The sequence below is a fragment of the Thermobia domestica genome, chromosome 12, assembly GCF_964235325.1.
Source record: "Thermobia domestica chromosome 12, izTheDome1.hap1.1, whole genome shotgun sequence".
NCBI lineage: Eukaryota > Metazoa > Arthropoda > Insecta > Zygentoma > Lepismatidae > Thermobia > Thermobia domestica.
The window spans coordinates 28,719,065-28,733,679 of NC_137465.1; the positions used below are offsets into that span (position 1 = coordinate 28,719,065).

Here is a 14,615-nt window from a genome sequence, read left to right on the forward strand (position 1 = left end):
GCAAACCCGTATCTGTTTCGGTACAGAATTTTGCTTCCATCTCGTTCTTCGTTCGGGTGACAGTTTATTGTGAGATTCAAATATTCTGTTAGAATCTAATGTAAGTTCAGTTTACAAAATAAAAGCTATAAACGGCTATTTGGAGTATGATGTTTGTTGAACGGTAGTAAAAGTTCATTATTGATGCGATTTATTCTTTCTTTCTATCAGAAATATGAAAAACTTCTTTAAAAAAAAAAAAAAAAAAAAAAAAAAAAAAAAAAAAAAAAGAGCACATTGGGTTTTGTAGGCAAATTTGGGTTTTATTAAATTTTATAGCCTACTACCTTTAAACCAGTGTTATTACTTACAATACAATTTAAGCATTCATGCTCTATAGCACACATGAAATTATGGAATTTCCTTGTAGGGCCGCGGTGGTTTATCTCTGGCGTGGGTTCTTGGTTCGACTCTAGCTGCCGCAAAGTGGTCTTGGTGATGGACAAACACTATGTGCATGGATTTTCTCGGCGTTCTCCCGTATCCTCACACTCTTGTCATGCTATCATTTATATCATCATCATCATCGACTCTCTTAGCCATTACATAATCATGAAACATTGAACTTGACTTTAATAGAAAAGAAAAGTCACACAAGGGAATCTGTGAAGTCGCGCACGCATGTGTGAGATACACGTTTCATCATTGACAGTCCTTTATGTTTCATTTTCTAGAAAGAAGGAAATAGACAGTTTTGTAGAGTAGAAAGAGCTGGGTAATTCTATGTACTATAGTATAGGAATAAAATCCCCAGTAACAGTCACGATTCAAATCCCAGAGCCAGTCGTCCGGACTGAACGTTCCTTTAGGTTTCCCTCAAAATATGCCAAACACACTGGGATATTACCTCGAGTTCAGGAGTCAGAGTTAAAGAACTGTTTCTTTAAATTAATGTTGTTTTCTTTTCTAAGAAAGTAAGCTTTTTTTTTGGGGGGGGGGAACTCAAATGTTGGAAATGAATTATTTTTTCTTAAATTCCGATTTCCGGATGCATTATTATTATTATTATTATTATTTTCAATAGATCTCACGGAAGTCCTTTATAACGTACGCAATTATACTATACGTCACATACTTCCCAACATTCACAAGAATAATTCCGGAGTTTCACAATCTTGCGGTTAATGTTGAGAAGATTGCCTAGGTATACCAGTATTTCATATACCTAGGTATTTAATAATTGACTTTTTGAATGAAGCATTTTTGACTTGTAATTGACTGACACATGGAGAAAAACGTTTTATTATTTGTTTGTACATACACGAGTATGTACTACAAAAACAGGTAGTGGCATTATTTTGTATTCCAGACTACCTGAAAAATGTCCGTTATTTGCACCGTGAGAGCCAGACTATCCCGTGCACGGGGAGAAACGGAATCATCCAGATTATCGATCCTGTTATTCTAGTTCCTGTAAAATCTTGAAGAGATAATACAAAAGTTTAATTTGGAATACCCTTAACTTAATACGAACTGGCTATTTTGAAAATTTCGCGCCTTTTTCTTGACTAGCATCACCAACGGCATAACAATGACTATACATCAGTGGGTTGTCAAATTATGCCCGTTTCCCGCGTGTCCCGTTTTTTTTTTTTTTTTTAATTTATTTTTATTTTTATTTTCTAAATCTGGTTATCCTACATTAGATATACTTTGATAAATGGATTTCATGTCAGTTTTACGAGATTTTTTTTTTAATTTTGTAAATCTAGTCACCCTGCATTAGATACGTCTTGATAAGTGGATTTCATGCCAGTTTTCCAAGCGTCCCGTTTTTTTATTTTCTAAATCTGGTCACCCAACATTAAATACACTTTCATAAATGGGTTTCATACCAGTTTTACGAGTGTTCTCCCCCCCCTTTTTTGTTTTGTTTTCTAAATCAAGTCACCCTACATTAGATACACTTTGATAAATGAGTTTCATGCCAGTTTTCTGAGTGTCCCGTTTTTTTTATTTTCTAAGTCTAGTCACTCTACATTAGATACATTTTGATAATTAGGTTTCACACTAATAGGGTAAGCCAGAGACCAGAGTTCGGATCTCGTTTCAGTCGTATATTTTCTCACTTTTTGTATAACGTGTGGATATGTTTTTATGTCGCATGAGGTTTTTTGCGGAATTTTATATTTGTGAAAACTACGAAAAAGTATTAGGGAAAACATAAAAAAATCATTTTTTTAAAAGAGAAATTACGTAAATTGTGTCTCTGGATACCAATTCGCGAATATCCTGATTGTTGAACACGCCTCTAGACCTGTAAACAAAAGTCTCCTGACTTAGTTGTACTAAAGCTTTCTTTCTTCATTCAGATAAAGGAGAAAGACAAAAAACTAAGTCATCAAATGTACCAAATCTCGTGAGGAGGTATTTATAGGATGCTTTTGCTGATACCAATTATGGACTAATTCAGGCTTAGCATCATGGGGCATATTTTTTACTTATCACATTTTTTTTAATGGTTCTTATGAATTGCCCATCACCATTTTTTTTTTTAAACTACTGAATGGGTATGTTGCTACGGTTCTTCACACAAAATTTCATGCAAATTGAGATGGAGGCTGATAAGTTCTTGCAATTACAATGTTAGGCGTTTTTTACCTGCAGTTTCTCTAACTTACTGATGGTTTTCTTTTTTCCTTCTACCGTTGCAAGAATAACTTTTATGTATCTGTAAAGTACATTTATAAAGGAAGCAATAAAAAAATTCATGTTTCTAAGCTAACTTTGAAGAAAGTTACACCCTCTTTTCAATGTACCCTTCGCTCTCGCAGCTACTATTTCTCACGTTACAGACTTCAATTTCGAAGGTTCATAAGTCCAGAACCAATGGACAGATTTTCAACCGGTTTGCAGTTTTGGATTCAGCATCAAATACTCCGTAAGCTCATGAATTTTCATTCTATTCTGCGACAGGTGGATGTCAAATGAAACATATCTTGCCTGAAGTGATGTGAAATGACCCTATGAAGAATTACTTTTTGTAGTTCGGTAGTGTCATTGATTAATATGTATATTTTAGATCTTGGCGAAAACTATGAAAACTATTTAGAACATTTTATTACTACCGGTAGTTATTCAACAACAGGAAGAGTCAATTAAGTAAATTATTGCGGTGATGTGTCAATATAATATTATAATCTAGTCTAGGTAACAAGTGGGTTTTTAGACTACCTTGTTGTAAAATAGTTGGTTTATCTTATACGACGTAATAAACACTCTGACAGTGTTGTAATTTTCCTTTCTAGAGTTATATTACATCACGCTTAGCTTTATATGTTATACATAACTTTTTCAGTAACATCCGTTCAGTCAAGGCTGTGTCACAATAAGTTTATTGCTGTTTGTCAGTTCTTTCATCATTCATGTCTGTGTGCATGTGCTGTTCGTGTCAACTTAATTTTTAAATTTACATAAAATATGGAAAATGTGGAAATCAGCAGTTTTCTCTTTACTTCATATTCTTTAAATAGAAAATATGCGATTGGGTCGGTAATTGAACTGAGCAACTGTACTGGTATACTAACCATTATTTTAAACGGACACAGAATTTTGGTAATGTGAGTGCAGGTTGGAGACAGATTAAACAGAGTATATCAAAAATACTAAGATGTACGTAATAAATACTGTAAAGTTTTCTCTGCATATAGGGTAGAGCAAAATACTGTACACGGGAGTTTGGACTTTTCCTATCACCTTTTATTACAAAAAGTCTCCTCTTGAATACAATATGTTACCATAAGTAAAGTTATTTGGGGGTAAATAAAAGGAACCCAATGACCAGACGTCTTACGGTTTGTTAGTTAGGTGGCATTCAATGACCGAGGTGATAGAGCATGTAGGAAAGCCTTTCAATGGCTATAGATAATTGGTAGTTTGATCAACCGGCGAGATTGATACTTCTTGAGGTGTGCTCTCCTCTAGTATACCAAAATATTGCTGACAGCTTACCTGTGCGTTACTTGTCGAATGTTGGCTTCGGTGCGAAGATACGTGGGAATCTTACAATACGCTTATGCGCATAGTTAAAGAAACTGCACACATGGATACACGTACCTGTAAACTATGAAGCGCTTGAATTAAAATTTTATTCTTCAGTTTGAACAAGTAAAGTACTGTATAATAAGGAATCTATGACAGATTTAAATAGTTACTTAAATATAGCCAAACACAGAAAATAATAGATATTCATAATTAAATGATAATTGCAGGAAGAATAAAGACTGCACCTACTGTGCAGTCGTCTATGACTATTACATTACCCAGCCTGCTTCCTGACCATACATTTCAATTCTTGAAGTCGATTTTCATCTTGAACTTGATTCTCTGGCCAATCCTACTTTTTCATACTTCAAATTTTCATTGAATTTTCACCTGACAGAATATGATGTCAAGGTAAAAAAAAAAAAAAAAAAAAAAAAAAAAAAAAAAAAAAAAAAAGTTGATTCTTTCATTTCTTAATCATATCTAATCCAACCATAATAATAATAGGGTTCATACTAACTTTGAAAGTCAGAAAAAATCAAGGAAATTAAATTGAATCAATCAGGGAAATGCTTCAAAATATATCGAAAGTCAGGGAAATTGGTTAATTTCACAGGAGAGAGTTTTTTTTAAATTCTTTTTAACTGTCTACAGAAGATATGGAGAACACCTAAAAAAAAAATCAAAACAGATTCAATAAGAAAATAAGAATGAAAAGCTGAAAAAAAATTAGAAATAAAGAAGTGTGAAGAACGCCGAAAGGTGTTAAATCTTCAAGGTTTGAAAGAAAAAGAACAAATTAAGTGAAAAATACAAATGCTATAGAAAAAGAAGTTACGGTTGTTGATTGTCAAATAATCAGAGACAGGCGGCCAAATTATAATACATGTTTCCTTTTTTTATGTTTATAAATGTATTCAGAAGGCGAAAATATTAAAGTTAGCTTTAATTTATCAGAGAAAACTAAATACATGGAAGTTCGTCGGGGCCGTAATACTAAATATTATGGATGCATTAAATAGTACTTTCGATAAAGTGATACTTTCAAATATCAAGGATCAATGTTAACAGACGGACACCATATTCACGAAGAAATTAAATGTCGACTAAAAGTAGGGAACTCGTGTTATTATTCAGTTCAAAATCTTTTATCGTCGCGAATCCTATCGAGGAATTTGAAGCGTAAAATATATAAAACGATAATTGTGCCTGTTGTTCTGTATGACTGTGAGACATGGTCGCTTACAGCAAGTATTTGAGAACAAGATTCTGAGATGAATATTCAGACCCAAGAGGAACGGGAATGGGGAATGGCGGAAACTTCATAATGAGGAACTGTTTATACGGTTTACCAAACATTATTAGGGTGATCTAGTCTAGGAGGCTTAGGTGGGCAGGTCATGTAGCCAGAATGGAAGAAAGTAGGAACGCTTTCAAAGTCTTAACTGGAAGACCAATCGGAAAACGATCATTAGGAAGACCTAGGCGCAGATGGGAGGACAATATTAAGATGGGTCTATCAGAAATAGAAATACGAAGTAGAAACTGGATCCAGGTGGCTAAGGACAGAAATCAGTGGAGAGCTTTTGGAAATCGGTATTGACTTCCAGGTTCCTAAGCCATAGAGTTAGTTAGTTTGATTCTTAAGTATTTACACTAAGAAAGTAAGCTTATACTGTATTTAGGGAGCTTTAAAGAACTATGAGGATGGCAGAGACCGATTAAATGATTATTATTATATTTTAAACTTAACCACAAATGGTAGTGTCACATGTCGAGAAATTCAGGAAAACTTAGGGAAATCAATATCAGAATTTTCCTGACCCTGAACAAATGTAGATGTTCAGTAATATAGACATTGGATTGTCGAAGCACAATGGAAGTTGTAAGTACCCTTCAGTGACGCGATCTAAATGGCTGAGCACCGACTGAAAGAGAGACACTGGTCTTCCTCATTGTTGTAGATAATTGTTAATAACTCTGAAATAGTGAATATAAATTGGCTTCACAGACTGCCTTGAGGTTTCTTAGATGAATAAATATTGAGCCTTTGTTACGTAAATTAAAAAACACAGCTTCTGAAAAATTGTGCTTTTAGTGCAATTAGATGAAACCTTGCATCATTTCTTATCTTGACATACTTCATTTCCTTGAGCTCTCCTTTGGAAAAAAAAAAAAAAAAAAAAAAAAAAAAAAAAAAAAAAAAAAAAAAACTTACTCACTTAGACTATAGAGGTTGTCAAATACTGTAATTTTGTTTATCTGTTAATTCATTGGACCGCCGTATCCCATTGACCTTTATCAGTTCCTGCCACCTGTAGATACATACATAATGATTATCTGTCACATGAAATTAAAGCCTCCAGAACATGTGGTAAACATTATCTATAGTCTCAAGCCATTAGTATTTTTTTTTATTTTTTTTTTTTTAGTTGCTTCATATAAAAGTGTCAAATTCTAATTATATCAGGTTTATAAGAAAGACTGATTAGTAATATTGTGCCGTTATTTACAGCTATCAGTACCATTAATTGGCCACATGTTGTAAGGGTCAATAAACTCAAAAGATATCTTATGCTCTTCTGTATCCTCTTACAATGAAGTTTAAACAAAAATGTTAAACCATCGAAGCTGTCTGCATTGCTCAGGCGTAGATAGAATAACATTCCAGTGTAAGTAGTGTTTTTTTTTTTTTTTTTATAATGTTCAACGATTATACATCAAGACTAAGGGAGAGTGTGATATAATGGCAGAATGAAGAAAGTGAAAAAACGGAAGAACCCTGAAAAACACATGCACATGATGTTTGTACACCACAGAGTTTACTTGGTGCGGGCTGGAATCGGAATTAGTTTTCCTGTGGATGCACAGTATACAAATCTTTTTTTTTTTTTCTCCTGTCACCGTAGATGACGACAGTGAAAGTGTCCTTGTTTTTATCCCAACTTGTGTTTAGAGTACCAGTGTCGATCTTTGATCTGGATTCCTTCATTCGAATGAAAAAGGTCTCGTATACCTGTCCCACTATGAATGATGATGTTTTTGTATCACTTCCACTTCATCGAAGTTGTGCTTTGTACCTTTCAGGTGTTTGGAAATGTCCGATTTGGGGGACCATTGTGTTTGGCATCCCGAATATATCATTTCAATCTAGTGTGTGTTCTTTTTTGGCATATATATATATATAGGGTGTTTCAAAATAACACCGATAATGTTTGGGAGGTGATTCCTGACACCGAGATAAGACAAAAAGTATAGATCATCCTGGGTGCACAAATTCTTCCTTTTGGAGTTATAGGCTCACGAAAACATTAAAACATGAACTTTAAAGATCCATAGCTCCAAAACTATGAGACCTACTGTAGATTTCACTTAGGAACTAGTATGTGCGCTACCCAAATATCCAAGTTTCAGAATCCTGTAGTACTTCCGCAACAATTTTTATAGAGGTAGTTGGTGAGTACTTCAAATTATATGCCCGTAGCCAACTCCCTCTACAAAAATTGTTGCATGAGTACCTAGGACTCTGAAACACGCGTTTTTGGATAGCGCAACATTAGTTCCTAAGTGAAGTCTTGACCAGACTACGTTCCATAGCTATGGACCTTTAAAGTTCATTTTTTTCATGTTTTCGGCAGCCTATAACTCTGAAATGAGGATTTCTACACCCAGGTTGGTCTATACGTTTTGTATTATCTTGGTGTCAGGAATTACGTCCCAAACGTTGTCGATGTTGTTTTGAAACACCCTGTATATAAGACTTATAGACACATGGAATCCAGCTGATAGTAATTTAATTTAATTCACTGGATTCCTCATGTGTCTATGAAATCAGGAAAAAGTGAAGCGTAGCACTTAGGCCCTTGTCTCGAAGGGTGGGAAAGGAAGTGATCTTTACTTTACTACATGTTCACTTTCACACATCATCATCCTGTGCAATTATTGTGGATCTCATTGCTAAAAAGACGCCTGATATCGTCTATTTGGCAACCAAATTTTCTATTGTGTTTAGAATTGCTCTTCCTTGGAAGCATTATTTATGGCAGCCATGTTCAACAGCCAGTTTCGGACCACTGAACTCTTTTATCTCTGATCCGTTATTGAAAATGTATTTCTTACGTAATCTTTTAACTGAATTGATTTTTTTTTTCTCCTGGATAACTGATGTTTGCCTTGAAAATATGCTCCAGAATATTTTAATTATTCTGGAACGTAAGTGTACTACCAAGCACAGAAGGGGAATTTCAGAACACGAAGGGTCAAGTTGCGCACTAAAATTGTAATTTTTTTCTGATTTACTTTAGTAAGTACGTACTTTCGTTACAGTTATAGCAGTTTTGTGTTCCTTTCAAGATAGTGTACGATGAACGAGTTTCTGAATTAAATATGGCTTTTCAGTTTTTATGAAAATGTTAAACTTTGTCTCGTACGGCCCTCGGTTCCAGTAAGTTCTCTGTGATTGGCTCACCCACTATTCCAACTTGCACATGCATTATTTAAGGAATATATACTCACATTTCCTATAAATTAATACTCTCAAAACATCTCTTTTAAACATAAGAAATATTCTGAATACATGGACGATGGTCTATACCGCATGGTGCTTTCATTTTCCTGTGGATCCTTGGTTCAGACAGCTCCATTCAGCATACACGTTCTTGTAGTTTTCTCCCAAAATATGTTGAAGTAATCGCAAATTGTTTCTAAGAACATGCTTGGAAAATGTGGGAACTGGTTCGAGTTCCACAGATGCATATGAAATGGGGACGCTGCAGATGGTTGTCTTCATCATTGTCACTAGAAACAAATTTATATTTTGATGTTAAATGTGCTGATTACAAGACAACACCTCTTCAATTAAATTCTCTCTCATTTGATACTCAAATTTCTGTGTGATTTTCTCCTAGAACTTTGGAGTACGTAAAGATGTTAATTTATTGTGTATAATTTCCTATTTTCTGAGCTACGTAACTTGAAGTAATAACTTTTTGTTTTTAGGAATGACCAACTTATTTTCCATGAACATAATCCATAAGCTCATTCTTCGCAGAAGTAGTAGAAATTCTGTACGCAGCAGAAATTACGTACATCACACGAAACGGGGCAGCAAGAAAGTAAGTGTAAAATCTTCTTTTATCATTTCACAATTAGCATTTCTACTTAAAACACGTTTATCAGTGGTTTTAATATGGGTAATCTTTGTTTCCCGTCTTCCTTTCAATAATACAAAGGTTTGAAGTTTCTTCTCTAACACTCCTGCACTGGGTAGACTAGGTGAAAAGAATATGGTGAATTCCAAATAGGAATCTTAATTCTGCCGTTCTATGTTCATGATAGGCAAATAATAGGGTTATAACATTCGAAAAATCTAAAAGTGAAACGAAGTAATAGTGTCTGAAATTTAAATAGTCCACCTAAGAGCAAATTGAGTTATATTCTTTTTTTAACTCTTTAATGACCTTGCTTTTGGGGGCCACGGTGGATCAGTGATAGGAGCTTACCTCTGGTGTGTGGGGTCTTTGGTTCGATTCCCTGTGCCTGTAGTCCTCAGGATACTCCCGTTTCCTTTCACATTCTCATTTCACCGATTCTTCCATCATCACTCACTTGCTTTACTCATCCATTAGCCTAAAGGGCATAACTGTAAGACGTTAACCTGAAGTATTTCACTCCATGAATTTACGTACCTAATTCCTCTTAGGTTAACTTTATGGTTAGCAGTCTCTCCCTATTTATGCGTGATTGCGGTTTCGAATTTTGGTATGTGGAGAGGGGCAGTATTTTCTGTTTATTCTGCATTGGGGAGCTACAGAGAAACCACTTGGGACAACCACTTCCCACCACTACCGATTTGGTGATTGGATTTGTGAGTTTAGCGTCCCGTTCAGCAGCGAGGCTATATGAGACGTGGACCTACAGTTTAACGTGGTATCCAAACCACATGAGTTCCCACCGGGAATCAAACCTGAATCTCACACAGCAAAAGTACGTACGCTAATCAGTTAGCCGCGATGGAGCCCCTTGACCCATTTAGGTTTGAACGGAATTAGATTTCGGTTTTAGCTCTCTTTACGCCGACTGGTGATTTTTACCTCCAGAAAGGGTGGTGATTGTAAACTGTGATTGCAACTCATAAAAATTTGCAATCCATAACGCTTCCGATGCCTGTAGGTGGTGTCACAAAATGATCAACCAACTCTGCTTTCCAATGGGGAGCTGCTTTATGACGAAACACAATTGCATACATAGAATCTTAACAGTTGAAAGAGGCCTTCTAGTGGTTAGCGCCTGTACCTGTGGTCCTGGGTTCGATTCCTGGTGGAAGAGGACAAAAAATAATTTCACCATCATTCACTTTCATTAATCATCTGTCTCCTTTAGCCTAAAGTACATTAAATTAAAAGCAAAACGTTCATTTCACTTCAGTTTAGAGGATTCTCACAAACTGATTGACACATTTCCAAATGAAACCAACCTTTGCATTTCTTTCTCTCTTTAAGGAAAATTGTAATCTGTTTTATATTTACTACTCTTAATTGTTACCGTTTTAGTCAAATAGTCTGTCTTTGTCAGCAAACTGAAAGTAATTATATATAAAAGTTTTCTTTTCCTTCTTTGGTGTGTGAATTGTATCCCTGTTATATCTAGAGCCAATAACAAGAGGTAATTAATATTATTTTCACAAGAAGACAGGATTTATATGATAAAGGAAAATAAAACCAGGACATCACAGTGAAACTTAGGGGGGGGGGGGGAAGCGCATCGAGAATCAAGTACAATCTATACTTGCTAACCTTGAACGTTATGTGAAAGAATGGGAACTAAACTTGAACACAGAAGTGGAGAAGAGACGATGACAACCTTACGAGAAAATTAACAACGCAATGTTCATGCACGCGTAGAAGGCCCCACAATTAATTTATTTACGTTACCACATTTGTGATAAAGTTGCTCCTTATATCCCTTAACACTTTATCATCTCTAAAATAAAATTATTGAGAAACAAAAGCGACAGGAAGAAGGACGGATCCTGTAATTAATTACCTCCGTTCTTGGAGCTTTGAACCCTGCTTTGGAGTTACATAGCAAATCACTGAATCCTCTTGCAGAAGGCTACCTCTCTTGGTAGGGTCTTGAATTAGACAGTTGCGAACTTCAGTCTAGAAAACTATGAACAACTACGTTGGAAATCAGTGTACAATTAAAAAGCATCAGCATATCTCGCAAAGAGTAGCTCCATAGATTGTATCAGCAAAGCCTTTATTAGAAATCCTAAAATGTTCTGTTGGATCTAAAATGTACCTTCCACGTAGTAGCATTTTACGCTCCCTACAGCTTCTGTTTCTCGAGGGAAAATTAAAAAAAGTCTTAAGAAAAAGGAAAATACATCATTTAGAGGCATATTGGCTTCCAAAAATAGTGTTTTTGGATTGAAGGTTGAGCCAGTTTAGTGAAAGGAGGTAAAAGCTTACAGATCAGGTTAATTGGTAAATGTCTCCGTACACTCTTAACGTTAGAAACCAGAAATTACATTTTTCTTGCATCCATCATATAGATGATCATGTGTATTTCGCGCGATAAAAAATAACATTAATATTACTTGAAAGTGGACCATGGACCATAACGTATAGTACAGTGTTTCTGCTTTGAATCCGAACTCATATCCGACCTCATTTTGCTAACAGTTGATTCTCTAGATTTTATAGAGGTCAAAGACAGTTCCGTATTCTCACACAGTATGACAATTTCGTGGCCACTGTACACACTGTATGCCATTGTAAATGAAACGCGTACTGTGCAAAACAAGTATTAAAAAAAAAAAAAAAAAAAAAAAAAAAAAAAAAAAAAAAAAAACTGCAATACTGATAATATACTAAATTTTATTATAACCACAATGTATATCAATACCATGTTGTATTTTGAAAAAATCTTCCTTCAAACATCAATAGTATTTCGCACATATATTACGAATTAGCTGCCTTTGAAACGTAGTCAGCAGATTCCAATTTGTCATTTCCAAATTTGACAATACTATTGTCCACTACATAACAGTTGTCGGTTTCATTGCGTTTACATTTGGAATTCTTCGCTAAGATCAAATATTGGTTCTGCTGATAGCAGATGTTTGTGACGTTCATCTGTGGTGCACAGTAAGCAGAGCATGAAAGTGATTTCTTGTCTCATAATAACACTGGCTGACCGTGGTTTCCTCATTTTGTTCATTAAAAAAAAAAAAAAAAGTGTTCAATATCTAGAATAATCCTTTTAATGGTTATATTATTCATCTTTTCTAACAAAATAACGGTAACTTGTAGTAATGGATATATAGAATCGTAATTATGTAAATACATTATCGTAATTACTTTTTATGTGCGAACTTCTGTATTTTCTAGTATAGGGATAATTTAAAGCTTATGGTAACCTTATCTTCTGAGGCTTGTGCTGTAGTAGTTAGTTTAGGTGTTTTATAATATCCCTAAAGGCGTTGCATATTACCTTTAAGCAAAAACTACTGTAGTCACTCATTTTCTACCTTAAACTTCGTATAAAAATCTTCACGGAAATAAATATACAGTATATTTATGTGTGTGTTTTCTGCCGTATTTGGTTTGAATCTAAATCCATTTTTGTATGCTGAAGTTCCAGGATTCAAGTCCCGGTCCAGTCTTGCACTTTTTTGCTCTTTCTGTACCATTCTTATATGTTCCGAAAAAAAAAAAACTAATCATTTTCTTAGTTCTAACTAGTTCCAGTAATGTGATCGCATAAAGTTCACAAAGTGGTGATTTTTACCTCATGTAGTTGACAAATTATTCACATAGTACACGTTTCAAAACTACAATTTGTGTCCTGATCATCCCAGGTCATTTAAAGTGCTGCAAGTAAGGAAGGAAGGTTCTTCACACAGTGTTAACCTCAAAAGTCGAGGTGCATGCATGTCAAAAAAAAAAAATAAATAAATAAATAAATAAATAAATAAAAAATTAACAACAAAATGATAGAAGAAATTTATTGTGATTGATATACAAGTAGTCACTATGAATCCCCAGACATATTTGGTACCGTGACACAAGATTCCGTATACGCTCTTTCTCTCTCTCTCTCTCTCTCTCTCTCTCTCTCTCTCTCTCTATATATATATATATATATATATATATATATATATATATATATATATATATATAATCTCCCGCCTGAGAGTGCAGCCAGTCCACAACTGTCTGTAATAATAAAAAGGGGTTATTTGTGTATTTGAAGTATTTTACTATTTGTTTTGCTTTTACAACCCAGCATGTTTACTAACTTTTAATTTGGTTTAATTGGATGCATATCTTTTTTTTTAACAGTAATAAGGAAGTGGTCCACTACAATACGAGAATAAATTACAATATAATCGGAAACTTTTGTTTAATTTAAAGGTATTTATTGACATAATGATTTGTTAACATTTTATACCTCACACCATTTTCATTGTCGATATTTGACTGCATATCTTTCAAAAAGATTCAATTTTATATAATTTTGCCGCCTTTTTATTAAATTTGTAAATAAATAAAATTATCTATTTGACAAATATTTATTCAATATGTATAAATAATAGCCATGGAGAAAAATGAGACACTTATTAAAACCCATTCGCTAGTTTAGTGGGTATGCCCATTGAAGTTAGAAAAAGCGATTTAATTTAATCTCACTTTTGATAGTTTTCTTAATTTTTGAAGTAGTGAAACTATTAATTTGGCAAATATCTACGCAAAAGGCACATGCAGCAACCAGAAGAAATAAAATGAGCCACTTCCCATGAAAATCGGCTGAGAACTTTAGCCTGTGTAGCGCTAAAAAGACATCGATGTCTCGTTAGCGTCCATCTTAGAAGTATGACGTCATACACCGGCTCGGCCCCACTTTGGGACACAACACGATTCTATAGCTCATTACCTATTCATCGCCACCAATCGTATAATTGCTTCATTCAAAATCCCACGGACTTTGTTTTATTTACATATGCCCTTGCACTAATCACTGAATTGTATCAACAATACGAATAGCTGTGTGTGGGCGAGCGTTGTCACAGATCAGAAACATTCCTCTCCGCCGATTTTGGATGACACGTCGCAGATTATTTAGTGTTTGGCAATATACATCTGCTCTAATTGTTCATCCTGGTTCCAAAAATTTTACAAGAATCTCTCTTTTTGCTCCAAAAACACGGTTGCCTTGATTTAGTGAACTGATAGTGTTTGAATTTCTTCGTTTTAAGAGAACCAGAGTACTACAAATGCATTGACTGCTGCTTTCATTCCCCATTGGCTCAGGCACGTAGCCAGGGGGGGATCCGGACCCCCCCTCCCTTCGAGACCAGAAATGAAAAAATTAAGGAAGGTGAAACAAAATGAAAACAGAAAAAGAAGGATCAGCGTTAAAAATTAAAAACTACAGGAGGCTTTTGGTTACTCTTTCTTATGAGGAGATTTGTATTACTTGCAATAGGCCTACATGGTGGCGAGGTGAGCGAGATATCCTAAAAGTCAGGGAATTTAAAATTTCTAGAAAAGTTACGGAATTTTCAGAATTTCTGCTACTAGTCAGGG

The 14,615-nt window shown here is 34.8% G+C and overlaps 1 protein-coding gene across 7 annotated transcripts in view; it reads left to right on the forward strand.

The window, feature by feature from the left end:
- Window positions 1-14,615, forward strand: part of LOC145666385 (cotranscriptional regulator ARB2A homolog) — a gene marked incomplete at its 3' end in the record, with an annotated part of 64,296 nt that overhangs the window by 22,740 nt on the left and 26,941 nt on the right. For 3 of the 7 annotated variants that reach the window (XM_081733575.1, XM_081733574.1, XM_081733577.1), the window contains 1 exon segment: window positions 9,022-9,137. In XM_081733575.1, the coding sequence (XP_081589701.1) occupies window positions 9,024-9,137 (114 nt within the window). 7 annotated transcript variants of the gene reach the window in all.